Here is a 27575-nt window from a genome sequence, read left to right as displayed (position 1 = left end):
ACTTAAATGTATAATTATTAAAAAGATTTAATAAATGATTTGGTGCCACTGGGGGGGGGGGTAGTCACCGTGGCGCAGTGGTAAAGCACTCGCTCAGGGCTTCGCCAGCGCTTTCGCCTGGGTTCTTATCCTGGCCGGGGAGGATTGACTGGGCGCCAATCCGTAGCCTCTGTAGTTCACCCAGCAGGTGAAAGGGTACCTGGTTGTTAAACGATTTGGCGGGTCGTATTCCAGGGAGAATTAGCATTAAGAACCTGCCCGAAACGTTATGCGTGTACATGAACTCTTGTACATATAAATAAAATATAATAATATATTTTTTTTTTAAAGTGACGGCATTAACACTATAATACCTTTGAAAACACTAACTATTAGTCCTTTGGAAGCATTAACTATTAGTCTTATGGTATTGGCCAATGGTAACTCATAATCAGATATGAGGTGAAATTATCTAGAATGAGTTATACATTTACCCCCCCCCCAATAACACTATCCTGTCCGTTTTCTGTTACCAGAAACACAAGGGGCACTATTCTATATACTGACTCGACCGACACACTCGCCTTTCGAGAGTAATGTTCGCCCTTACAAAACAACGGGTCAAGAGCTGGAGCCTCTTTGTCTAGTGTCTGTGGCTGCTGGAGGTCTGGGTAAGTTAAGGGTAGCGTGTCTTTGGCTGCTGGGAGCCTGATACAGGCAGGATTTATATCTTTGTATTTATTTATTGAGATATATATATACAAGAAGGTACATTGCGTTTATGAGAGTGCATAGTATTGATGATTTTACATTCTTGTAAAGCCACAAGCACGTATAGCGTTTCGGTTATTCGTCTGTTAAACAAGGGTTCCTTGTACGTCTCTGTTGAACAGTAGTGCCAAATATGTCATTTGAATAAGGGTGGGGTGCCTTATACGTGAACAAGGGGTTGTTTTTATGTCTGTGTTGAAAAGGGATGACTTATGCGTGTCTGTTGAACAGAGGAGCCTTACACGTCTCTGTTGAACAAGGGGTGTATTATGTTTGTTGAACAAGGGGGACCTTAAACGTCCCTATTGAATAGGGGTGCCTTATGTCTCTGTTGAACAGGGTTACCTTTTACGTCTTCGTTGAACAGGGTTACCTTTTACGTCTTCGTTGAACAGGGTTACCTTTTACGTCTTCGTTGAACAGGGTTACCTTTTACGTCTTCGTTGAACAGGGTTACCTTTTACGTCTTCGTTGAACAGGGTTACCTTTTACGTCTTCGTTGAACAGGGTTACCTTTTACGTCTTGGTTGAACAGGGTTACCTTTTACGTCTTCGTTGAACAGGGTTACCTTTTACGTCTTCGTTGAACAGGGTTACCTTTTACGTCTTCGTTGAACAGGGTTACCTTTTACGTCTTCGTTGAACAGGGTTACCTTTTACGTCTTCGTTGAACAGGGTTACCTTTTACGTCTTCGTTGAACAGGGTTACCTTTTACGTCTTCGTTGAACAAATGGCATATGCATCTCTTTAACAGGAACATCGTATGCATCTGTTGTTGTTTTAGATTTAGCTACTCAGAACGAAATGTTCATGTAGCACGGGGTATGGCGAGCCCGTAACTTATTCATCTCTGAACTGCCTTATACGTCTCTGTTGAACAAGGAGTATACCCACCGAGTTGGGGTGGAATGCCACAGTTCATATCTGCATCACTCACCAGCATGTCACAGTGGACTCGGGGACCAGCGGGGGAGGAACTCATTAGACAAATGGCAAGAGTGAGTTACGTCCACTAATGGACAGCACTTCTTCTGTCATGAATAATTCTCTACTCTCCGTGCCGCAATGTGCTGTCCCCGCCGAGGCCACTAGAGATGATGGGCCCTAAGGTAAATATAGGTAATATTCACCCATGTAAACATTACCAAACGGCTGCGGCAGAATAAGAAGGGTTGGGATAAAAGGGGGAACTGAAGCTCTGTTTCATTTCTATGTTTATTACAAAATAGACTCTGGTTACACTCAACAATATTAACATATACGCTGCCTGACATGCCTCGTTCTCGTGGCCACACTGACCCATACCCGCCACCTGACCATGGTCATACCTGGGCATGGCCTTATCAGCCCCTTCCTGAGTATCTTACATTTACGGGCTATTCATGCCCGTGCTACCTCCTGGGTGGCTTAATCTTCATCGATCAATCACCTTACATGAAGCTTGAGCTTCACTACACTCTTGATTTACCATAGTCTACACGTCTAAGGCTCTACCAGAGAAGCATGACTACAACACCACTTTTGGCAAGTCTCTTATCTCTCGCTTAGTTACAGCCCCGCTCCGGCGCCAGATAAGTCCACTACGGGCTCACCATAGCCCGTGCTACTCGCCCCGCTCCTGTGCCAGGTAAGTACACTACGGGCTCACCATAGCCCGTCCTACTTGCCCCGCTCCTGTGCCAGATAAGTACACTACGGACTCACCATAGCCCGTGCTACTTGCCCCGCTCCTGTGCCAGATAAGTACACTACGGACTCACCATAGCCCGTGCTACTTGCCCTGCTCCTGTGCCAGGTAAGTCCACTACGGGCTTACCATACCCCGTGCTACTTGCCCCGCTCCTGTGCCAGATAAGTACACTACGGACTCACCATAGCCCGTGCTACTTGCCCTGCTCCTGTGCCAGGTAAGTCCACTACGGGCTTACCATAGCCCGTGCTACTTGCAACGTTTTGTTCCGAGTTGCTGAATCCAAAGCAACAACTTCCCACTTGCTTTTGACGCACTCTAGGCTGGCTCTGAACACCGCAGCCTGGCGCCAACCACTCACTGCAGCCATCACTGCTCTACTGCTACTCGGTCGCTCCTGACAGGTCGGGTCTTCGCGAGACTGCTGCTACAAGCTCACTCCCTGGCTTCTCCATTCCAAGTCTGAGTAGGCTCCTTAGGCTATTCAAGTTTACATAGCCCCAGGGATCTTTACAGGCGAGTCTTGAACATGTGTGTGTGCACAAGACCAAGCTCTGTTCAAGCGAGTACTTGTTTCAAACTTTCTGAGCTGCCTCCATTGACGGTTCTCGGGAGTTGTGGGTTTTGGACGCCCCTGTATTGTCTTCACCTCACATCCCAGTATGAACACCGCCATGAATGAACTGCCACGCTCCGGACACATCTGCCACGCTCCCTGACACACCTGTCACGCTGTTGGTACCGCCGTCACAGTTGACACATTTTTACTGACAATTTCTGTTACCTTTGTTTTGGTTTTCTGGTGATGCCGCACGACAGCTGGCCAGATGTCCGCCATCTTTACCTTCTTCAAGTGGAACCACGCTAGTTTTGTACCGATATCCTTCATATCGAACTTACCGGTGCCGACCTTGGCCTTTATATTGGCTATAGAAATGTTGGCCTTGGCGCGAAGCAGGCCAGTGAGGTAGGCGTCGTCCACCCACAGATAATTGACTGTTTTGGAGGCTTGAAGGAGTTTGTGGAGGTGTTGGGTGGAGAGTAGCCACACCGGCCCCTGGCAGTACGGCGGGTACACCCTCCCTGGGTATTCGTTCCTCGCCACTTTATACCTGCCTTTCCGGCGTACTGGACTCTTCATTATGGCCCTACACTGGAACTGTTCCTGGGAGCTGTTGAGGTTCTGGATGAACTCCTGCAGAAGGAAGACGTCGAGGATGAGGTCATCGTCGGCGTGGAGGGTCCAAGGCACGTGGGAACAGTGGCCCAAGACCCAATTGATGGCCGCCAGCGCCTTGTAGCTCAGCAGGCGGTAGTCGTCGGCGTAGTCGCCCTGTTAGAGAGAGGTATTACGCTTGTCTTAATGTTCACATTGTTTCCTAAATACATTTGACTAATACATTTATACCAGACAGAAATATAACATCCCGGGAAACAGAACACTGCGGACACTTCCACGGCACAAAGAGGGAAGTAAAGCAATGGTCTTAGAGTGGTCAACACTACATCTTAGAGCGCACTAAGGCACAAGGTTACCAGTGTTATTAAGAACCTACCATAACTACACAGAGTAACACGGCTTCAGAGCAGGATGAGAATGTTGGTATCAGAAGACACCCAAAATCAAGATATACACAGATATTTTCATAAGCATTTGGTATATTAACCAGACCACACACTAGAAGGTGAAGGGGCGACGACGTTTCGGTCCATCCTGGACCATTCTCAAGTCGATTGCCATTCTCAAGTCACAATCGACTTCAGAATGGTCCAGGACGGACCGAAACGTCGTCGTCCCTTCACCTTCTAGTGTGTGGTCTGGTTAGCTTACTTTAGCCACGTTATTGTGACTCATCGCCTGCATTTGGTATATGCGACCATGTACTGATAAGCCATGCAATAAGGTCATTGGGAATGATATGTAAAAGTTGGACGTGAACCACAACCCAGTCCCTGTACAGGACGGAGCTCAATGTTTATAATACTAATTACCAAATGAATCACAGACCACATTCGAGTTACAGCCCCGCTCCTGTGCCAGGCAAGTCCACTCCGGGCTCACCATAGCCCGTGCTACTTTGGAACTTTTGTTCTAAGTAGCTGAATCTAAAACAACAACAGAATCACAGACCGGGCAATCCCCAGGAAACGCTGGCCCCAGGCCACACTGCCACACCGCAACACGAAATTGTCAACAGGCAAATGTTGACATCTTAATAATTCTTCAGTGTACGATTAGTAGACCATGAAGTGTTATATTTCAGTGGTAGAGGTAAATAAACCAGCCGATCGCAGGTTGAGAGGCAGAACCTCAGAGCTGAAGCTCAACTCCCACAAGCACAATTTAATGAGTGCTCTTATACAAGTATAGCTCTCTCTTCCATCAAATAATTCGGAGTTAACATTTTTCCTAGAGCGTAATAGTGGCTTTAGGCATTGTATGTACTAGCTCTTATCTATAAATCCATCAACTTTTGTATCTCACCTTGTATGTATGTATGTACCTGAATAAATATTTGTATTCGTATTTTTGTATGCTCTCATGTTATATCCTGAGTACTGTTGTAACACACCCTTGGTCCCCAGAATCAGGTTATCTACATATCAGTTACCTATTAGAGGCTACCAGGATATGAAGCCCATCCTTTGGTGTGTCACTCGCTACCACGCCGCTTGCCAACCAGCCCATTCTCACTATCTGACACTACGTAAAAAAAATACAGCCGTTGTTGCCTAATCAGAAGCGTTCACACCTACTCAACCCACCTAACCAATCGAGGCTGGCGGTCAGAAAACGTCAGTCACACACAGATATCACACTAACGTGATGCATCAAATGAACAAATCCACAAGGGCCGTGACGAGGATTCGAACCTGCGTCGATTAAGGCAGTGTCTGGGATGCTCCCGGACGCAGGTTCGAATCCTCGTCACGGCCCTTGTGGATTTGTTCAGAAAACGTCAGTGTTACAATGTAGTTTTTTTTTCTAAAAAACTATTTTTGATGGTCAGATTGATTCCGTTAGAAATGCGGTGGATTAGTGTTGACCGCAGTAGACTGATGGGTTCGTCTCGTTGTTGACATGTTTAGTGGTTTTGTCTAGTATTATTTAGGCTTGTTATAGGCAAGAAATAGTTGGGGATATGTTATGTGTTATTGTGTAGTTAGTGTTTACACATCACCATGTTTGTATAATGGTCAAGTGGCGCCACACCTTGTGTGGTGGCGTGAGCCACACCTTGTGTTGTAGTGCCAGTTGTTGTTGTTGTTATAGATTCAGCTACTCGGAATAAGTTCCAAGTAGCACGGGCTATGGTGAGCCCGTAACTTACCTGGCACAGGAGCGGGGCAAGTAGCACGGGCTATGGTGAACCCGTAACTTACCTGGCACTGGAGCGGGGCAAGTAGCACGGGCTATGGTGAGCCCGTAGTGGACTTACCTGGCACAGGAGCGGTGCTGTGTTGCAGTGCCAGGCTCTCATGTTCTTTAATGTAACATTGTAGGTATGGTGCTCTGATGCACAGACTCGTGCAACACACACACTGACCAACCTGACATTCTTTTGCGTTATTGTTTTCTGATGAGACGAAGACCATGACAATCAGAACACTCAGTTACTGTAGGGATGCTTAGATTAGTTTGCATAGACGGACAAATGGACACTAAACTAAAAACCAGATACGTGCAAGGTTATGAGAGATCTGAGGAACAACATAAAGAGGAATTGATCAGGGTCAGTGAGAAAAAAAAAGAGGACCAAGGAGCAGACATAACACCTAACCTATCTCACATCAGTAGCATATGCTAAGGTTGCAAGCATCAGGACAGCCTTCAGGAACCTATGTTGACCAGACCACACACTAGAAGGTGAGGAGACGACGATGTTTCTGTCCAGGACGGACCGAAACGTGGTCGTCCCTTCACCTTCTAGTGTGTGGTCTGGTCAACATACTTCAGCCACGTTATTGTGACTCATCGCCTGCTTCAGGAACCTATACGAGGATCCGTTCAAAACGCTGTACACAGCATACTGTAAGTTGGGACAGTGGTGGAGCATGCAGCACCAACTCAGAGCCCCAGCTTCCTAAAACAATACGATTATCGGGAAAGTACGAAGGCTCGCTACGAGATTGAAATTGAAAATTGAAATTGAAATAAGTTTATTGAGGTAAAATACACACAAAGGGATGAGGTAGCTCAAGCTATTCTCACCCCGTTCAGTACATCGTGTTAATACATACATATACAAACATCACAAACAATAAACATATTACCAAACATTCTGAGAGATAAACATATACATTTCCTCGCTACGAGATAGCCTGAACATAGCGATACAAGGGAAGGATAAATAGATTGAACATGCTCTAGAAACACAAGAGAATTACACGGATTATGAGGCAATGAGAACTAGAAGCGGAAATATCATGGCCCACCAACATACATCGTATGTTATAAGTAATTATGTTGGGAGTCATTGCATTAAACAACCGTCAACTGGAAATTCCAGGACGAGCAGGAAAAACTAGAACGGTACCTGAGTGAAGGGAGTATCTAGCTGACAGGAAACAGATAGCGCGAGATAAGAAAAATTCACGTCAGAAAAAAAGGAACAAGCAGAGCTCTTCAGGGCTCGGTCCTTATAACACCTGTTATTGCTGATCAATGTGTATCACCAGCCGAGGGAGGTATTCTCTTGCCAGTTACTATTTGTACTATTTTTAGATGGTGGATTACTGATGACAAGTCTTGGCTGCAACACGGCGACGTAAACAAACTGCAGAATTTAGCAACAAATGGCTACGAGAGTTTAGCAACACTGCAATGAATGTAGACGAAATATTGATGCTTTTGAAAGAACGGATATAGTATAACATTTGGGGGTTTACGGTGTATGCTCTGATGACTAATCATTATAGACGAAGTTTGACCAATCATTGTTTTCCTGAAAATTATATAAACTATATGTAGTGTTTCCTTTGTAAAATGGTGTAATGAAACAATGTCATGAAAATAAGAGAGAGAGGAAAGGCGAGGAAAATGGCATTACAGAAATCGGGAAGGAAAATGGCCCTAAGTGAAGCTGTAACATCAACATGAGCCCGGAATCGTATGTGTATGTGATAGCAAGTTACAGGAAACTACTCAGAATACCACACAGTATAGACACCCCATCTTGTGACACTGGGGAGGACTTGAGAAAGTCTCCAGTTTTGCCACAAGACTCGTGTCATTTATTATTAACATCTTTATTGACAAAATTAATTACAATTTTGCCTAATCTGAGGATTTTGATAGGTCTTATTAAAGTGAGGATAATGCTAGTATTCACTGTCACGCAGGACAGAGGGTCATACATAAGACTCGTGTCAGGAATATTACACTCAGCAATGAGCACTGATTATGGGCGATCAGTCTGACGGCACCAGAAGAGACACTATAAGGAAGGACACATGATCACAGCATACACGATACAAAAGAAAGCAACACTGTCTTCTTCAGATGTACACTGTTACATGAGAGTTTTATTTGATCTTTTCTGCACCAGACTTATTGTCAAACTTATTTATTTTAGTTATCGAACTTGGCACTTAGATCATGAATTTGGCGAACTGTTCACCTGACGGAGTGCACGAAGGCCACCACCTGCAGGTCTCAGGAGCTCCTGCAGAAGAACTTCTCATCCATATGATACCTCCTGGGCACATCTGGGAACAAGTGACAGGATGAACAGCCCAGGGAGTTGTCTTCCTACTTGAAGATGCTGTACATGCTGGTACAGCGATATGCTACCCAATAAACACGCCCTTCAGAACAAATATAATTTGTTCTAATTATCAAAAGAAGACGCCAAGCATGGAAACTGAATGATGATTGATTGATGAAGATTAAGCCACCCAAAAGGTGGCACGGGCATGAATAGCCCGTAAGTGGTGGCCCTTTGGAGCCATTACCAGTATCAAGAGCTGATACTGGAGATCTGTGGAGGTGCAACTGCACCCTACGGAGAGGTCGTGACCTCTGTGGAAACCGAAGTTGCACTTAAATGCCACAAAAAAAGTGCCCAGATCTCGTGTTATGGACCTACCTTACACTTTCAGGGATCTGCTTACCTTTAGCTTCCGGTTGTTATGGGGTGTCAATCTTGCACACTCCCTAGCCTGGATCTACCATCTTGTAGGTTCAAACTACCCATCAACCATCTTGTTTTTGTCATATCTACTTCTGAAACTATGAGTTGCTTCTTTAGTTTAGCCTATTCCATTTGTTCACTGCTCTTAGGCAGACAAATTTCTTAATAAAATCCTAAGTTTCTGTCGGTGTATTTTTATCTACCCGGCCTTATTCTACGCGTCCTCTTCGTCGAACTTATCAATTTCTGGTAAGAGTACTGGGTGAACAGAGTACCTCCCAGCCTGCTCACCTACACCATCAGCCCCCAACAGCGTATCCCCCAGCCTACTCACCTGCACAATGTCATGATACAAGCTGCTTTCCTCCCTGACGATGTCCTCTTCCTGTTTGGTCTTGGCGCGTCCCACCATGAAGACGACCCCGAGCTGGAAGCCGTGGATGGTGGAGTTTGCCCAGGTGGCGCGGGTGTGTCTGCGATTCTCCACCCTGCTGATGGCGGAGTGCACGAAGGCCACCACCTGCAGGTCTCCCTGGCGCCTGCAGAAGTCCTCCTCTTCGATATGATACTTGTCGGGCACTACGGCCGGCTGCCCGACTGGGCTCTTAGATGGGTTGTCAGGGATGAATTGCTGGGGGAGAGACAAGGTTGGCTTACACTACCTAAATCAAGTGTTTTTAATTATTAAAATCTGGCAAATATATAATTTGTCCTCCAAATGTGTATACATATGCTGGCCAGGGTGCCCCACTTGCAGGCGATGAGTCGCAATAACGTGGCTAAAGTATGTTGACCAGACCACACACTAGAAGGTGAAGGGACGACGACGTTTCGGTCCGTCCTGGACCATTCTCAAGTCGATTGTGTTTCGAAACGTCGTCGTCCCTTCACCTTCTAGTGTGTGGTCTGGTCAACGTGTCCCACTTCCCTCAAGGGCTGCAGGAAGACACTCACCTCAGGATTACCGCGGTCTTCGTCGCTGGTGTCGTTGGCCGGGCTGGTGGTAATTGAGAAGGCTGGAAGGTAGCCGCCGCTAGAGAAGTCTAGGACGAGGGTCAGGCAGACCCTCGTGAAGACCACGGCAACGGCAATCACCACCACTTTCCCCAGCAGCCGTAACTCTGAAGACGAGGTGAAGGGAGGTGAGCAAGTGCAGGTGGAAGGGGGTGGGAGGGTACAAGGTTGGTTATGGCCTAACCAGGACAGGTGGCGTCAGAGAGCGAGGGAGATGCACGGCCACGACAACAACAGTATATTTTACATCTCCCATTAACACTATATATATATTCACAGCCCCGCTCCTGTGCCAGGTAAGTCCACTACGGGCTCACCATTGCCCGTGCTACTTGCAACTTTTGGTTCCGTGTAGCTGAATCAAAAATAACAATTAACAACCATTACTATAACAACTCTAGCTTACTACTACCACAATCCTATCGCAGTTCCAATTCATTAATACCACTATTCTATTACAAAACCCATTATTCAATTACATTTCCCATTTGGAATGTTTTTATAAAAAAAAAATCTAAAAAAATCACGTCTCAGAATACCAGTGGAGGCGAGATGGCTTGCTGTGTTACCATGAGTGTGAGCGAGTCATTTCTGATTATTGAATTTTTGTAAATATTAAATCTACCCCGGGGGAGGGGGGCAAGTGTATCAAATAGTGTCACATCTTATGAGCGAACAGAACCAAACCAGCAGGTACTATATGCCCTGCCCGAAACGCTTTGCGTAATAGTGGCTTTAGGCATTGTATGTACTAGCTCTTATCTATAAATCCATCAACTTTTGTATTTCACCTTGTATGTATGTACTTTACGTGAATAAATATTTGTATATATAGATAATAACTAATTGTGTGTGAGGGCTACGACCCAGCCTCTTATTTACATAGTACCTTTTGTAACTATGTCGGCCATTGTACATATATTCACGTAATGGGCAATTAAATAGAATTTGGTACTATTCATTTTTTTTAATCTGGAAAAATAAAGCTAAAAGCCAAACTTAAATATTCCTAGGCCTAATATAGCACATATATGTGCTATATTAGGCCTCAGATAGCAGCGTATATTAGGCCTAGGATGTTAGATTAGTTTTATTAGCAACAAATACTTAACCTTTTCTGATTTGTCCAAATTCAATAATACCAAATTCTGATAATTGTACATTACGCCGATATATGTACTATGGTCCACAGTGTTAATATTTAAACAGAAGGATGGGCTGTATTAACAGTTACGGGTTATTCATGCCCGTGCCACCTCTTGGGTAGCTTAATCTTTAACGTTTAATCTGCATTAACAGAGTTCAGCATATCTAACCCTCAGGGAAGGCGACGTCAGTCAGTCAATATGAGACATTCGTATATGTATTTACGATATATGTATATGTATTTTCAATATGTATTTTATCAACTGTGCCTATTCTCAAGCTAAACGAAATTTCTTTCATCCTAAACCTGCTTTCAACACTAGTAGCACTGTACTCTGCCTTCATATATAGTGTTCAAGGGCATGCATGTTTTCCCTTTTCACGAAGTTCACACCACACATGGTGTATTGCACATGTGTGTGTTCAGAAAGCTGCCAGACACGTCATTATCCTGGGCGTATTCTGGCCACTGTAACGTGCAGCGAGCGTCCCGGCGGCGTCCCTGCGGCGTCTCTATGGCGTCCAGGAGGCGTCCAGGCGGCGTCCGGGCGGCATTTCGCGGGCAATCAGTCGGCGTCACCCGGCGGGAGCTTCCACGAATTCAATCTTCATCATTTATTTAATGTCTCTCACCTATTTGATCACAATTTGTTTCGCCGATTTTGTTCACTAGGATGTCACTTGATGTTCTCTTATAACAAAACGCGCAGAACATCGATACACAAATGTATGCGTGTCACAAATATGAACACCAAAACGTTTTATTTGACAGTCAATTTGATATGTATTCCTGAAGTGTCGTCACTCAATACATATATACATGTTTATGTTGTATAATGAAGCACTCAGAAGCTGTGGAGGGTGTGATACTGCAACCCGTTCTCGCACTTGCTTATGGTCAATATTGGCTTATCTAATAAGTGCATATGTGACATACTAATTGATTGTAAATATTTTAGTTTACCTTGAAAAGCTTCATAGAAAACACCGACCTCACCTAAGATACTGAAGCAGTTCACATGGCCCAAGGCAGCGCCTCTGCACTCTGCTGTGGCTACTCTGAGGGCCTTGGGTTTTCTTTGCATGTTCTTATAAACAACGCACTCACGTTGACCTCTTGCACGCTTTCCAGTAGCTGGTATATCAGTTTTGTGTGAGTGAAAGCCGTCTTTGAAAGCCAGGGGCCAGATTCACGAATTCACGGCGGCTTTGATTACAAGTATTAAAGAGTTAATGAGCTCCGAAGCACCAGGAGGCTGTTTATAACAGTAACAACAGTTGATTGGGACGTTTTCATGCTTGTAAACTGTTTAATAAATGTAACCAAAGCCGTCAAAGATTGAGGAAAGATGGACACGTTCGTAAGTACATGCGTAATTGCTTCGTGAATCTGGCCCCTGTACATCTTTTCTCAATCTTTAGCTGCTTTGTTTCCAATTATTAAACAGTTAAAGCACAGCTCGGAAGCACCAGGAGGTTGTTTATAACAATAACAACAGTTGATTGGGAAGTTTTCATGCTTGTAAACTGTTTAATAAATGTAACCAAAGCCGTCAAAGATTAAGGAAAGATATACAAGTTCGTAAGTGCTTTCGTGAATCTGGCCCCAGATTGTCTGGAGCAGCGAGAGACAATGTCCTCGCCCAACTTTTGTTAGTGTGTCAAATCCGCAAAGACTAAACACACGCGTAGTTAGTCTATGGCCTGATTTCACCATATATATATACTGTAACTGTTTAGCATGGCTACGTCAGCAAGGTGGAAAAACCACTTGGTCCAGTTAATTCATGGCACCCACCACCCCCCTCTCTCTCTCCTTTACTCATTCCTGGCACCTCACCTTTACTCTACTGACTCATGACACCCTTCCTCAATAATTAGGAAGTGCCACTTAATAACACTGTTATTAAGGAGTAACACTTCCTTGTTACGCCTTAATGTAACTCTCCTGTCTTGCACTCCCTTACGGCACCCGTTATTGATGAGTCGTGCATGATGCAGATGATGAGTCACAATAACGTGGCTGAAATATGTTGACCAGACCACACACTAGAAAATGAAGGGATGACGACGTTTCGGTCCGTCCTGGACCATTCTCAAGTCGATCATGAACTATCGTTCATGATAGTTCCCGTTATGATACTGCTTATTAGTTCCCCTATTACTTGAGAGCTCTTCAGCACACCATTTATTGAAGACATTCAGATGAATCCCCCCCACCCCCACCCCCGTCCAAGGGATATATACACCGACAGGTGTACCCAGCTTTTCGATGTATACACTGAAAGTTTACATTTGTTTAGTCTTGAACTATGTTCAGGACCAAAGTATAGATGGTGATTGGTCAGTAAGCTATTGTGATGGTCTTAATAATCCTCCAGAGATTGATGGCCCAACATCAAGCCAAACATTCCGTGATGACACCTTATCTTGTCAGCACTCATGATCCTCCTGGCACCTCGTGGCACCCCCTGGCACTTCCTGGTACAGCAACACATGGAGACATGTTTTACAACTACATTTGAATGACTTCTTTGTTTAGATATTCACGGTATACCCTCGTGTAGCCCCCTTCAGAATGGCTTTCAATTAGAGAACTGTATCCTGGCACCCCCTTCTGTCAATCTCCTTTCTGTCCATTTTATTTTCAACTATTTGTGGACTTTTATGGTGGTCTCCTTCCCGGTATTCATTGTGGCACTCTGAACAGCAATTTTGAAGCATTTTTGTCTAACCCTTCTACATGGCCTTTTCATTTCCAATCATTCACCACATTCCAATAACACTGCTGGTGACCATAACAACCACTGGAAAACTTACTTGAAATACGTATGCACTTGGTTACCATGTTGTCGGCTGCAGCAATATGTCGCATTCCTGTGTTGCTGTGCCCAGGCCCACACCGCAGCGACAGCCGCAGAAGCAGCAGTAGCAACCACAGCTACGCCGGCAGCGCCACAACCACCACGGCCGGACAGCAGGGCAGCTACTCCGCCAGCCCCACAACAATTCTGGCCGCACAGACAGTAGGACAGCTACTACAACTCTGTCCGGACAGACAGCAGGGCAGCTACTCCGGCAGCGCCACGACAACTCTGACTGGACGGACAGCAGGGACAGTGGTGGTGGTGGCGGTGTGGTGGCCAGTTGTGGTGACGTTAGGAGTGTTGCATACACCTCCGACTCAGTCGCTCGCTGGCACTCAAATGCATACATTCATACTCACATCAGCAGCCTAAGTGGCTCTTGAGCAACTGGGATAATCAGAGAGCGGACGACCGTCCGGGCTGTTATCTCACCACAGATAGCGTCTCCCGTTCTGCTATTACATTTAATAATTGTTCACTTTAATACAATGCATTTCAATATTTAATGTAGTTCCTAAGTCAAATAATAAATCTTGCTCATTAATAATGGCATAATTATAATAATTATATAAATGCAGAAGATAATAAACATATCGGTAAACAGCGAGAAAGGAGTTAAATGGCATTTGGTTACAGATTACATCATTCGGTACATTTTTTGTCTTCTAACTATTCGCAAATTTCAGCTTGCTACAAGTTTCAATTTGGTGCCAATTTTAACTTGAAGAAATTAATTGATTCTACAAGAAAACTGATAGTTTTATTTATTGAGTCTTCCTCAGTCTATACTCTGATCTTCATTACATATAACAAAAGGACAATGTACTCTTTGACCCTTTGTTCCAGTGACCAGCAACTTGTTCCCAGGACAAGCTCGTTAAAGCGGTGGTCGTCCGCCACGAAGCAATCGTCAATTTGAACTTATTTTGTATTGAATTTGTTTTTTCTTATATGTAAATTAATATTATTTATTAAAGTTCAGTGTATAGGTAGGCGTAGATTAGGTTAGATGTATAGGTTCTGTATTATTTGTATTAGAAGTACGTGGGTGAAGCATTTATAGCAACCCATCCTCAAGTCCATTCCATCCAGCGGTCGAACCCAAAGACACATTCATAAATTTTTAAAATGCTGTTCATTCAAAATAGGAGTTTTCTCAAATATAAATTAATATTTTATATTAGCATATTGTGCATGTTTAGACACCGGTTAGGTTAGGTGTTTAGGTTCTGTTGACGATTATTTGTATTTGTATTAAGTGGGTGAATCATTTATAGTGTTGAGTTTCGAACAAAAGTCGTCAGCGAAGCACTTGTTCGGGAAGTGTTCGAACGTCATCAGTTCGAACGCCCGAAACGCTTTGCGTAATAGTGGCTTTAGGCATTGTATGTACTAGCTCTATCTATTAACCCAACAAACTTTGTAAAATCTCTTTATGTATGTACCTTACCTAAATAAACATTTATTTATTTATTATTTATTTATTAGTTGTGAATTGTGTGTACACCTCTTTTCATTCATAAACAGGGGGTTTGGCGGGTGCATGGAATGGTCTTTGTTTATGAGGACGGGCTGACTGATGACTTTTTTCTAGAACAGTGCTTCGTTCACGTCATCTGTTCGAATCGCACCTCAGTAAGCAGCCCGTCCTCCAAACAAAGACCCAAAAGTGATTCCATGCATTCGCCAAACCCCCTGTTTGTGAATAAAAAAACGGTTTACACACGATTCACAACTGATTTCGTTCGAACACTTCCGGAACAAGTGCTTCACTGACGACTTTTGTTCGAACCACAACGCTGTAAATGCTTCACCCACGTACTACAAATACAATACTGTAATTGCCAACAGAACCTAAACACCTAACCTTACCTATGCCTATATATGCACAATATGCTAATATATTATAATATTAATTTATATTTGAGAAAATTCCTGTTTTGAATGAACTGCATGTAAAAATGAATGAATGCGTCTGTGGGGTCGACAACCCGTCCTCGACTCAAGTCCATTACATCCAGCGGTCAACCCCACAGACGCATTCATAAATCTCTCAAACAACAGTATTTACAGTTCCAACTTCACCCCACAGCCAGCTAAATGTTAACAATTATTACCATCATATATGCGAGCACAGTATGTGCTATCCATCATATGAACCAAAATTCATACCACATCAACTTACATCACAGTAATAAAACCGCCAAGTATGCCAGAAGGGTTGGGTCACTATCCTGTACTTCGATTATCTATACCTTATATTCACATTTTCTGTGTATGGGTCGCTCGGTTAATTTAAGTTAGGTTCGGGTGTTATACTACAGCATTTTCTGTCGGTTGTTGCAACTCGAGAGGACGGCTAATCTGCCACAGGTTACAGTAGTCCAATCTGATCCTGGCAACCACTTGAGTCGCACTGTCTGGTGGACTTTTTGTACCACCCATATCAGATCTTAGACCAGGTTTCATGTGTGTAAATCACGAAAAATAAATCTGATAGATATGCTTAGCATATCTAAGCAAATCATAACTTTTTACATTAGTGCTTTCTGGTCTTTGAGAGTGTGATTTCTCTCCTATCAGACCTGAATGTTTGGATCAGTATTGTCTTAATAATAAAGATAGGGATACATAAGTCTAGTTCAACTTCGACTTTGTTGCTTACTCATTTGCCTGCTGTCTGTCATTATGGTGAGTTATATATATATGAGGTGGAATCGATATAAAAAGTATTCTAAACCTTTTATTGTGTTCAAGGAGCAAGTTATTTATATTAGCTACTAATGAGGTTTTTGTTGTCTGTCTTGCAGGATAAATTGTTCAAGTGCTTGAAGAGCTTTGACACTCAGAAGGTAACTCCCGCCTTCAGTGTTTAGAATTCTTCATCTACCATAAATGAAGAAACGTCCAATTCTATGGTCATGCGATCTGATCCGAACTATCCGGAGATAGTCACGTCAGATGTTGGACGGTGTGTACATCATATGACTCAGGTGAGCTAAAATTAACACTGGTGGGCAGTAGGTTTTGCAGCAATATGCATACATGTATTATGCAAGCGGGGATTGAGCTTTGACTCTAGTCCTCTCAACCTTCAATCTACTTGAGTTACTGGTATCAAACGGCCTACTCTTAAGAGTCGTGTATCCCTGTGGCCTTCCTCCTACCACCGTAACTGGCGGTGGGAAACGGCTCTGGTTAGGTTACGTATTGGCCATACACATTTAACTCACGGTCACTTAATGGAGCGCCGCCCTGCTCCTTATTGTTCAAACTTCATTGTTCCTCTTACAGTCGTGCACATTCTTGTTGAATGTCCTGACTTCCAAGACGAGCGTGTCTTGCTTTCCGACCGTCCCTCGCGGTCACTTGTCCCTCGATAGAATTCTTGGTGAATGGGATACTTTTGATATCGTTCGCCTTATGCGTTTCTGTTCACGTATTGGTATCCTTGGTGATATTTAGCGCCCTCAGATTACTCCGCACATTTGGTGGTGCTACCTTCCCAGATTGGGGTCTTCTTTTGATAATTACTTTACTCGTGTACAAGTTCTCGAGCCTATTTGGTTCTGTAATATCCATTTTTGACCTATGTATGGAGTCAGTCTCCAACATTCATTTTTATCGCATTCCATTTCCTTACTACTGTGACAATGAAAACAATTATTCATGTCTCTGTGCCTCAATTAGATACTTAGCTTACACGTGTTTCCCTTTGTGTACCACCCATCCCAAATAATGTCCTAGATTTCCCTGCCAATTCCTCTGAGAAATTTGCATGTGATGATAAAACTTCTCTCTCAGTGGTGTGAGATTTAATTAATTTAGTCATTCTTCATAATTCATGTCAGTGAGCTCTGGTATAAGTCTAGTTTTGTGTTTAACGAAATAGGGACATCTCGTTGGTCTTGTATATTCTAAAATTGGTCTGACGTGGAAGTAAGATTCTAAATGACATCATATTCAGGTTTCTAGAAGGCAGTTTTTATGTTGGCCAACAATATAAATGCAGCTGATTATGGCACCGAGTCTGTAATAAAGGTGCTTTTTATTATCATTATTATTGACAGACATAGCATGTGAAACATAGCAGGCCTAGTCTGAGAAATCGACATGTATGATCCTAGAGATTGGCAGGTTCATGAATGTAGACAAATGCAGTGTTAAGATAGCCTCGGAGAAGAAAATAAAAAGTATTCAGAGAAGACCTTGTGGTTTCTCACTGAACACTAATATTATCTTCTACCACCCCCATTCTTTTGTATGTACACATATATATTTCTTTTATTTGAACTTTGTTACAAAAACAGGAGTTACATATGGGGGTACAAAGATGGTTATCTCCTCCAGCTCCTCAGATGGCAGGCAGGACCCCTGAATGCACTGTGCATTTTCCCTCTGTATCGCCACGCTGAGGCGCTGGAAAAGAAAGCTTTTTCAGCGCCTTTGTGTGGCAGCAAGGTCCACATGGGTGATGGCGGAGAAAGGTCAGTTTCGTGGTCACGAAGGTTGCGGGGGTGCGGCCGTGGATATTGAGATTTCTCAGCTTCGATTGCATCCACAATAATAGCTTGGAGGTTGCGGTCAGTAATCCATTTGCCGGTTCTCCTGATGAAGACAGATTTCTCAGCAAGGAACCGTTGAGAGAAAATCAGACTGATATGCGCTTTTTCAAGGTCGGTGTGGGTAGTTACACTGGGACGTGTGTCACGTCACATGACAGTCTCGCAGGGTTCAGGTAATAATATATTACTCGCTGTTTTATTACAAAAATTTAATGATAGAAAATTTACATGAAAATGTTAAATTACATTTTTTCCTGACTAGCCATACATAAATTAGAAGGTGTTGAACTGTGCTTACTGACATGAAGAACGCTGAAGAACGGTGTCAAGGGACTCTCCCAAACTTTCCAGCACGTTGACGGAGCGTGGTTGGTTACTATGTTCCTGAGAACGATGCTACCTTCGGGGACTGGAACGTCTCGTAAGCTCTCCGTCTGGGGTTAAGAGCAGAGCTTCATAGGCGTTCACATTTTATATGTATTGTAATTGGTCGTTACTTCACTAACGGCGGTGTCTTCTAGCCTGCTGGCAGAGCATGATTCTGTCTTACTCCAAAAAACAAAGTACAGTACAACTTCCGTAGCGTTTCTTTTCGTCCGCGAGCATTGACGGGCAACGCAGCTTTAAATCTGGCAGAACGATTACAGCCGCTGGATAAATTGTGAATGTTGTTCATTTGCTGGGCGAAGCCGCCTGTGAAATTTGATGGCATCACAATGATGAACAAATAAGTAGTCGCTAGGAAGATTGGTCGCCGCTAGGATTGGTCATCAAGTGAGGTAGGTACAAGAAGTCTGTGTTAGGATTTGTTTAGACAAACTTCATCATGCCAGTAACTGGTTTATACATTATGATGCACAGTTAATTGCCCAGTCACTCAAAATGTGTGGCAGGTCTCACTGGCCACCATTCTAGAGTCTGCGCTACAGTTGAAGACCTCGGCGAACTCTGGAGTGTTCATCATCAGAGCGTTGATTCTGAAAGGAAGACAAAGACACTTCGATATTTACTGCTCTCTAAAAGACGCAACAATTTCAGAATAATATCAATACATAAACGTATCAATAACGATTATGTTTAATATATCTTTGTTCACTATCAATACATGACAGCAGTGTTTAACAAATCATTTTTATATCGAATTTCAAGCCATGCAACATGTTAAAAGGTAGTGGTAGATGGGGCTGGAATGTTTGTGTGACATGCAGTGCTCTCTAACGCTCACTGATAATGATGACCAGACCACACACTAGAAGGTGAAGGGACGACGACGTTTCGGTCCGTCCTGGACCATTCTCAAGTCGATTGTCACTGATGAATATGTTATGTGACTGGAGAATATGATAGAGCCAGTGCTGGAAATGTCAGTGATGGAGAGGTAAGGGTTAAGGACGTAAGAGAAAGGGGGAGTTAATGTAAGAGAGGGCGGCGGTTCACCTCATGCCGTCGGGAAGGTGTTCGTCCATCTCCATCAGGAAGATCTTGGCCACGTCGGGGATGACGGCGCAGTAGGGCTGGAGGGCGAGGGAGCGGAGCGGTCGTGGGCGAGGGACGGGCCCGGGATACACACCACCGTCGTTGAAAGACAAATTCGTGCAAATTCTATTAATTTAACACCACTACCACTATAAGGTACACACAATTATCTGCATTTACACAGCTACCATAGACTACATGAAGGGTTACATTGTGTGCCAAGGGCTAGCTATAAGATACTAAAATCTCCATCTCAGGGTGATGGTTTTATTAATAATATATATATATATTGTTGAATGTAACGAAGCAATGTAAGCTTATGTCATCACCAAGACTGTTCTCGAGCAGGTTAGGCTCGGGTTGCTAAATACATAAAAGGTAAGGTGATCCAGGGAATTAGGAACCTTCCCTGTGGAAAGAGACTAAAGGTAACTCTATTCACACTTTGTAGACCGGCGTAAAGTTCCTACATGACTGACTGAGTGGACACAGCCGCCTCTTACGAGCCATTCTGCCTTTTCATTTGTTCTTATGTTAAGGTGTAGAAACGAAAACAGTGTTGGAGATCAGATAGCCTTAATAAACTCTAGTTTCAACTGACAACACTTTCAAAACAACGTAACTAAGGCAACATAAGGCAAAACAACGTAACTGGTAATAGTCAACAATAGCAGAGACAACGACCAGAAATATGGCTAGAAATGACTGTAGGAATGGAAAAAAGATATTGACGAAGTATTGATCAAAAACTCTGTGCCACACTTCAAGAGAGAGAGATGACCAGATGAGTGACATCAGTTTGGGGACGACTGACGTCAGTTGAGTGCTATTGATAAATTTAGTATTTAGTGTTGTTGATAAAATGAAAAAGGATAATTTGTTTGAAATAGGAAGGACTTAAACATCGAAACTCAACACTCAAAAAGCCCAAGATTAAAGATAAAATGTTTTTAATATGAGCCAAGTGAACGAGAACAGACCTACAAGAAGCAGTAGCGGAGGGAAACTGTGTACACAAACTCTGATATGAACAACAAGACTCGTGGGATCGGGGAGCATCACTGGTCGATTAACGGATAAGTACCTGGAGTTCATATCCCACTATAACAATCAAATCAAATTCATATCTGTTCGCTACACAACCCCTTTCTAACTTTTCGTTTTCTCTTACTTTCCGTGTCGTTGTCATACACCTTTTCTTATCCCTCCTTTCCTCTGGACGGTAGAACGACGTTCACTCTCTTCAAGAAAGTCGGCGTTCAATCCCAGACCTTCCAAGGTGTTGGGCACCATTCCTTCTCCCCAGCCCATCCCAAATCCTTATCCTGACCTCTTCCCAGTACTATATAGTCGTAATGGCTTTCCCCTGGTTTTTACGGGCTCACCATAGCCCGTGCTACATGGACACTTCGTCCTGAGTAGCTAAATCTTTAACAACAACAACATCCCCTGGTAATGCCCTCCCTGCTCTCTGTGGGTCTCGGGAGACATCTCCCGTCACGCAGGGTACAGTCGCACCTCCACAGATCTCCAGTATCAGCTAATGATACTGGTAATGGCTCAAAAGGGCCACCACTTACGGGCTATTCATGCCCGTGCCACCTTTTGGGTGGCTTAATCTTCATCAATCATCAATCCCCTAATGCCCTCCCTGCCCTCTGTGGGTCTCACCTGGGCGGCCGAGACGAAGAAGAGCTGGCTGGGGGAGAGTGGTATGGCAGGCAGGCGCGGCTCTATGTGGTTCCTCTCCACCCACTTCTGGTACGCTCTGTACGCGTGCCGGATGCCAGCAATGTCCGCCAGGTTCTCGTTAAGCGTGGCGCTGCTGTCGATCTAACAAGAGACGACAATTTGGGGGTAAGAATTCATTTCATTGTCTCTGAAAACATATATAACGAAAGGTGTTTCCATCAAGAAACGTTGGGAAGTCAATGATATGAGACTACCACTCTGTCGGGGTGATTGAACGCTGTTGGGTCTGTCCAACAGACCCAACTGTTGGGTCTGTTGGACCACCCAAAAGCGACCACCCACTGTCTGGTTGGGTGACCATGCAGATAGCTGCACCATTGCCTAGGTTCGTAAATTACCACCATTTACAAACCTAAGTCTTTCTGTTGCAGACAATGAGAAACCAACAATTGACTTGTATTATATTCGTATATATTATATGTGACTGATGTATCTGAAGGAAATAGTGTTTAGATGTATGATTGATAGGTTATAATAGTTTATGTTCACGTAAATTATAACGTGCTTCTGATCCAATATTACTAAGTGAAAATGTATTTTATATAATTTCATATTCAGTACACTTGGGTATTCACAGAGTCGATAACTAATTGTAGCAAGGTCTGGATTTTGAATCTAGAAGTACGATATGCAGGCGATGAGTCACAATAACGTGGCTACAGTATGTTGACCAGACCACACACTAGAAGGTGAAGGGACGACGACGTTTCGGTCCGTCCTGGACCATTCTCACAATCGACTTGAGAATGGTCCAGGACGGACCGAAACGTCGTCTCGTCCCTTCACCTTCTAGTGTGTGGTCTGGTCAACTAGAAGTACGATACTTTGTTGTGCATCATCTGAGTGTTGGTTGACACAACTGAACCTGGCGTCCTGCCTGTGATTGGTCTTCACAGCGTTTATAATGGAGAGATATTTCGCGGAGTCTGGCATTATGAGTTAGTCTTCTTCCATGGGAAGTGCAGTGCATCATAATGTAATTGGAAGCAACGTCCAAGATGGCGTGCGCTAAACCACTTGGATACTCGCTCAATTAAGAGTGATGACAAGTAAGTTCAGATATACTTCATTATTTAGATTCCGGAAGGTAAGGTACTCTGAAAATGCTTAATATCTTACCAGCATTAGGGTCGTTCGTGTCCTTTACTGCGCATGTGCAGGCAATATTTACTGATAAGCTGCACCAAGTAAGTCTTGTTAGTAGCCATATATATATATATATTTATAAGTTTGGGAGCAGGAAATCAGCACCTGCTCCAGAAACGACTTTCAGAAACAGTCTGACAGTCGTTTCCCCTGCAGGTACCCATTAGCTGCCGGGTGCACAGGACTGTGCATCACAACTAATGCTCAGGTCTAACCTCCATGGCAATGTTTGCGTGCTGGACGGAGACCTCCTCGTAGAAGGCGCGGGAGAGGAGGTCGTGGTAACACTGCACAGTGACATTGAGCCTGGCTCTAGCCGCTTCGCTGAAGGGCCTCGTCAGATCCCCTCTGGCGTCGTACAGCATCCCTGTGAAGGGGATGAGAGAGACGTTACGGATGGTGGTTTCAATGTTCTGAATTTCTGTCCGCTAGACAATTATTATGCAAGGTACCGTCAATAACCAGGTAACGTGGGCCATAAATTAGGCTGAAGTCCTGGCCAGCAAAGAGATGATTCACTAATGCGAACTGACAAATATTAAAGTACCGCCAAACGTCCCGGTGATAGACATTATCTGATACTCATAAATTTAATATCAAAGATAACGGAGTGTAACAGCATCGTCTGCAAACACTGACGATACTAGAGTACTTAGTTATATCGCTGATATCATAAATAGTATATGGGCCTAGTACCTAGAATGGGAGCACCCTGAGGTGCTCCCATTCTTACTACCTTCCATTCCAATCTCCTTATGACTGTGCATCCTGTTACATGCATGTGTAGGGAGGGTGTCGGGGCCAGACGAGAAGTGTGTGTTTGAGTCTCACCATTGAAGTCAAGTCCATGGAAGATCTCATGGGCCATGGAGTTGGCAGCGGAGCCGTAGTTGAGGTACTCTGGTCCTCGGGCGTGGTAGAAGGGCGGGTGGAAGAACGCCTCTGGAAACACTGGCCGTGAGGACAAATATCGAATTCAGATTAATGTATTTTAGTGTAGTTTGTTTATTATGTACATGTAGAGAAAGACCAAGATGAGAGAAGGTTTTAAGAGTTGATGACGTTTCTCTTGTAAAGTCTTTATAAAATCTACCGGAGATACACAGGACTAGTGCTTTTACAGGGGGCAAATCAGGGGAAGGAGAAGGATTATGTATTACAATATATATTTATGAAGTATTAATTCGTCCAGAAGGGGAGCAGTGTTAAACTTGCCTACATTATATACGATGGTACTGTAGTGTTGGACGGCGACACGCTCTTTATACGGCCCGTTAGTCCAAGTTCAAGTATGTTTATTGAGACAAGAAAGAAATACATCTCAAAGGGATAGAGTAGCTTAGGCTATTTCAACCCCCCGGTGTCCAACCACTTGGGCTGGACGGTCTAGCTTCATGCAGGTCGGCGTTCAATCCCCGACCGTCCAAGTGGTTGGGTACCATTCCTTTCCCCCGTCCCATCCCAAATCCTTATCCTGATCCCTTCCCAGTGCTACATAGTCGTCATGGCTTGGCACTTTATCCCTGATAGTTCCCTTCTACCCCCCCGGTCCGTCAGTGTTGAGTTCGTGTTGAATGATGAGATTAGCGTCCCTGAAGCTTATGAAGTGTTGCTCCGGGAGTCTGGGTTTGTGTTTTGTGTATGTATACTTGATGACAATTGTCGTGGGTCGTTGTGTTCCCCACTGACTTGGTGACCTTGTTATTGTTACTGTTGATTGTGTTCACTGCAGTTTGTCTATACACACTCCCTCTATGGCCTTGATGGCAGGTGTTGCTTATGTAGTTTGTTGTGTTTCTGGTCAGGAGAATGAGCCGTCACTCTTGTTCTGTTGTCAGTGTTGCTGTTGACTTCAGTTGCTGGTTGTATGATGACCAGACCACACACTAGAAGGTGAAGGGACGACGACGTTTCGGTCCGTCCTGGACCATTCTCAAGTCGATTTGAGAATGGTCCAGGACGGACCGAAACGTCGTCGTCCCTTCACATTCTAGTGTGTGGTCTGGTCTTCATACTTTAGCCACGTTATTGTGACTCATCGCCTGCTTGTTGTATACATTCCCTGAAGAAGGATCGTGAGGTTTCTAAGGTTGAGGAAGGAACCGGTGATGTACGTGTACGTGTCTTCAAACAATTGCTGCTCTTCTGGTTAAATTAATACTTGAGACAAATAACTGGTATAATCCCTGGCGTTCACCTCACCTACCTCGCCCGGCGTCAGAAGTTGTTTTGTCAACTTTGTAAGCCCTAATTCTCTATTTCTGCTGGGTCTGATAAAGACTTTCACGCTAAATGTTATCTACTTTTAAAGTCTGCTCCTATCTTGCAGTTTCTCCATATCGCTAATAGAAACTTTCCTCTTTAGCAGCTAAAAATTGTGTTATGTTTAAGAGCAAGCCAATGTCCTGAAGTTGCGTAAATGATGATAAAGTTAGATTCAAAGTGTATGCTTCAGCTCTGTTAGAAATATAATTCCTATTCAAGGAAACCAATTTAGACAATATACTTCATCAAAATACGTGTGAATTCTCAGGTGCCTGTCCTGCTGGAGCCGAAACGTTAGAGAAGAATGGTGAGAAGTGTAAGTGTGGAGGTTAGACAGCGTCCGCAGAGCCCCGAAGAGCAGGCTCCCTCAGGAGACTGGGAGCGGTACTGACCTATACTGTTAGTTGACTGCATGTGGAAGGCGTTGACGATGTACGGCTGGACGGTGAAGCTCCATCTGTGGACAGGTACAACACAGACCTTCATTCTTTATCTTAACCAGAGTACACTGCACATTCTTCTCACGCCACTCGCTAACGATGTCACTCACCTTTGAACTGCCTATAAGGTAACTTAAATGGCTTTATACTGATGACGCAAGATGAGATGAAGGTAACCTACTGTTGTGTTATCAGCTAACAATAAACACATGTGCAAGTAGAGCAATATTTCCCAGAGCCCGTGTACTGGTGTGTGGTCATCAAGTGGTGGTGTACCGGGAGCAGCTCAGGCCCATTGTGTCCCGCAGTCCTGGACCCATTGTGTCCTGCAGTCCTGGACCCATTGTGTCCCACAGTCCTGGACCCATTGTGTCCCACAGTCCTGGACCCATTGTGACCCGCAGTCCTAGACTCATTGTGTCCCACAGTCCTGGACCCATTGTGTCCCACAGTCCTGGACCCATTGATCGTAGAGGGTTCAAGTGTGTGTGAAGGTTTGTGCAGTGTCCTATCCACTTTTCCTTAACTGGGACCAAAGGACGCAGGGAGTGTCTTACCAGACTCGAGAGGTCATAGCCAGAGCTGGGATGGTTGTATGTGACTTAAGGAGAAGGGACTCACATGAAGGCTCTCCGCTCAATGGGTGTTTGGTACAAGTGGTACAACTCCAGCCGGAACACCCGGTACACCTCCTGTACCGCCTCCAGGAAGCTCAACCCCGGCTGGAACCTTATCTGTTCAGGGAGGAGCCACGTGTTATCTCTCTTACGGTGAAATGGTGTTTCTCTCTTTCCATTATATATATACTCCTTCATTCATACAGTCCGTCTTTCTCAATGTCTTCTCCCCTCTCCTCCCTCCTCTCTTACTCACTCCATGAAAGTATCACCTACCTTCGAGTGGGATTCATTAACGTAGGAGATGTTCCAGTGGTTCTCGAAGGCGCCCACCTCGGCATGGAGGGAGTGGAGTTTGGACAGCGCCACCAGCTGCTCCTCGCTACTCAGCCACTCAGAGGACCTGATGGACATCTCCACCTCCTCACGCAGGAGCGCCAATATTGACGTTGTCTGTGGGAGGCAACACCGAACACGTATCTTAGATGCCAGTAATAGTAAGCTGTGTCTCTTGTTCACACCTGCCTTTGCGGAAACTTCTCTCGAGGTCTGAATTACATGATAGAGTTATAATAGGGTAATACATCTTTGCCTATGAAATAGAATGTCTGTTTATTTGCGACAGGAGACCAGGCGCTTGGGGCTTGCCTCGGCAAACTTTGCAGGGTGACTAGTGGTTATTGGGGGATGGTCATGAAGACCAAGACCAATACTTGGTCGTGGTGACTCCCATGCCTCCTTTGGAACCAACTTCTAGGATTCTATAAGGAAACTGGCGTAGTTTTCTTGTAATTTTCACTTTGAAAAAAACATTTTTCTAATTTTTTGTCTTCTGAAATCATGTGTGCATATGTTTATGTATGCATGGTATGTGTGTGTGAGAAGTTATTATAAACACATCTTATATGGTATCAACACAGATCTTTAAGTAGCAAGTTAGGAGACCTAATTTAGTCCATGCCATCCTCGAGTTGCCTTAGTCAGTCAGCTACATGTGGCATTTCACTTTTGTCTGACTCGCTGAATGTGAACATTATTGCACGTGACCAAGGGAACAAAATAAACAAAAATAACAATTCTAATAATAACACCTTGGACATATACTCAATTTCTTGGACATATACTCAATTTCTCACACAACAGAGGGAGTGAAAAATATAGGAAGGGAGAGTTGATATACAACAAGAGGAAGAGAGGGCTCATAGTGCATCAGAGAGAGGGAGGAAGAGATGCCATAGTTACATAGAGGGAGAGAGATGCTGTGGTGGAGTACAGAGAGGGAGAAAGATATGCTATAGTGCCGTACAGAGGGAGAAGGTGAAGGGGAGATAGCAGACTAACGTGGGCGCGGATGGTGTTGATGGTGTGGTTCCCGACGTGGTGTAGATACATGTTGGACATCACCTCCCCGAAGACGTTCTTGGTCGCCTGCCGGCACAATACTTGGCGTTACGGTGGGCCGCACTACAGTGCCCTATACACACACACACAGTACAAATTAAGAGACAGGAGCTGATGCTCAGCCTGCAAGCATATACAGGCGAGTACACACCTGGAGGCAGAAGGACTGGCGGTCGGTGTCGTCAGAGGCGGAGACGGTCTCGAGGAGGACGTCGTAGATGTAGACAGCGAGCAGTCCGTAGTGCAGCACCCTGAGGGGTAGGAGGAGGAGCACAGGCTGGTTACTGGCCCTCGTCTTGTGTCACCAGCTC

At 44.3% G+C, this 27575-nt stretch overlaps 3 protein-coding genes across 5 annotated transcripts in view; 1 reads left to right on the top strand and 2 right to left on the bottom strand.

The window, feature by feature from the left end:
* Uba4 (Ubiquitin-like activating enzyme 4) overlaps nt 1-27575 on the top strand; it is a 78346-nt gene that overhangs the window by 18404 nt on the left and 32367 nt on the right. The window contains exon 2 of the mRNA XM_069319884.1: nt 16413-16595. The gene's annotated coding sequence lies outside the window, so the exon portion shown is untranslated. The remainder of the gene's footprint in view (nt 1-16412; nt 16596-27575) is intronic.
* Nucleotides 1953-13991, bottom strand: LOC123747341 (beta-1,3-galactosyltransferase 5). The gene is made up of 4 exons (XM_045729499.2): nt 13556-13991; nt 9530-9696; nt 8910-9206; nt 1953-3774 (listed from the first exon to the last, which is right to left on the bottom strand). Exons 1-4 carry the CDS (start codon nt 13608-13610, stop codon nt 3169-3171), a joined length of 1125 nt encoding a protein of 374 aa, XP_045585455.2. The 5' UTR covers nt 13611-13991; the 3' UTR covers nt 1953-3168.
* LOC123747340 (uncharacterized) overlaps nt 18360-27575 on the bottom strand; it is a 33544-nt gene continuing 24328 nt past the window's right edge. For all 3 annotated transcript variants that reach the window (XM_069319739.1, XM_045729495.2, XM_045729496.2), the window contains 10 exons: nt 27416-27515; nt 27205-27291; nt 26140-26316; nt 25868-25980; nt 25199-25263; nt 23373-23492; nt 22757-22908; nt 21315-21476; nt 19605-19681; nt 18360-19144 (listed from right to left, as the gene is read on the bottom strand). In XM_069319739.1, coding sequence (XP_069175840.1) covers nt 19045-19144; nt 19605-19681; nt 21315-21476; nt 22757-22908; nt 23373-23492; nt 25199-25263; nt 25868-25980; nt 26140-26316; nt 27205-27291; nt 27416-27515 — 1153 coding nt within the window. In that variant the 3' untranslated portion in view covers nt 18360-19044. The remainder of the gene's footprint in view (nt 19145-19604; nt 19682-21314; nt 21477-22756; nt 22909-23372; nt 23493-25198; nt 25264-25867; nt 25981-26139; nt 26317-27204; nt 27292-27415; nt 27516-27575) is intronic.

This window comes from Procambarus clarkii, chromosome 94 (assembly GCF_040958095.1).
Source record: "Procambarus clarkii isolate CNS0578487 chromosome 94, FALCON_Pclarkii_2.0, whole genome shotgun sequence".
NCBI classification, from domain to species: domain Eukaryota; kingdom Metazoa; phylum Arthropoda; class Malacostraca; order Decapoda; family Cambaridae; genus Procambarus; species Procambarus clarkii.
The sequence above is the reverse complement of the archived record's forward strand: the minus strand, read 5'-3'. Positions and strand labels throughout refer to the sequence as shown.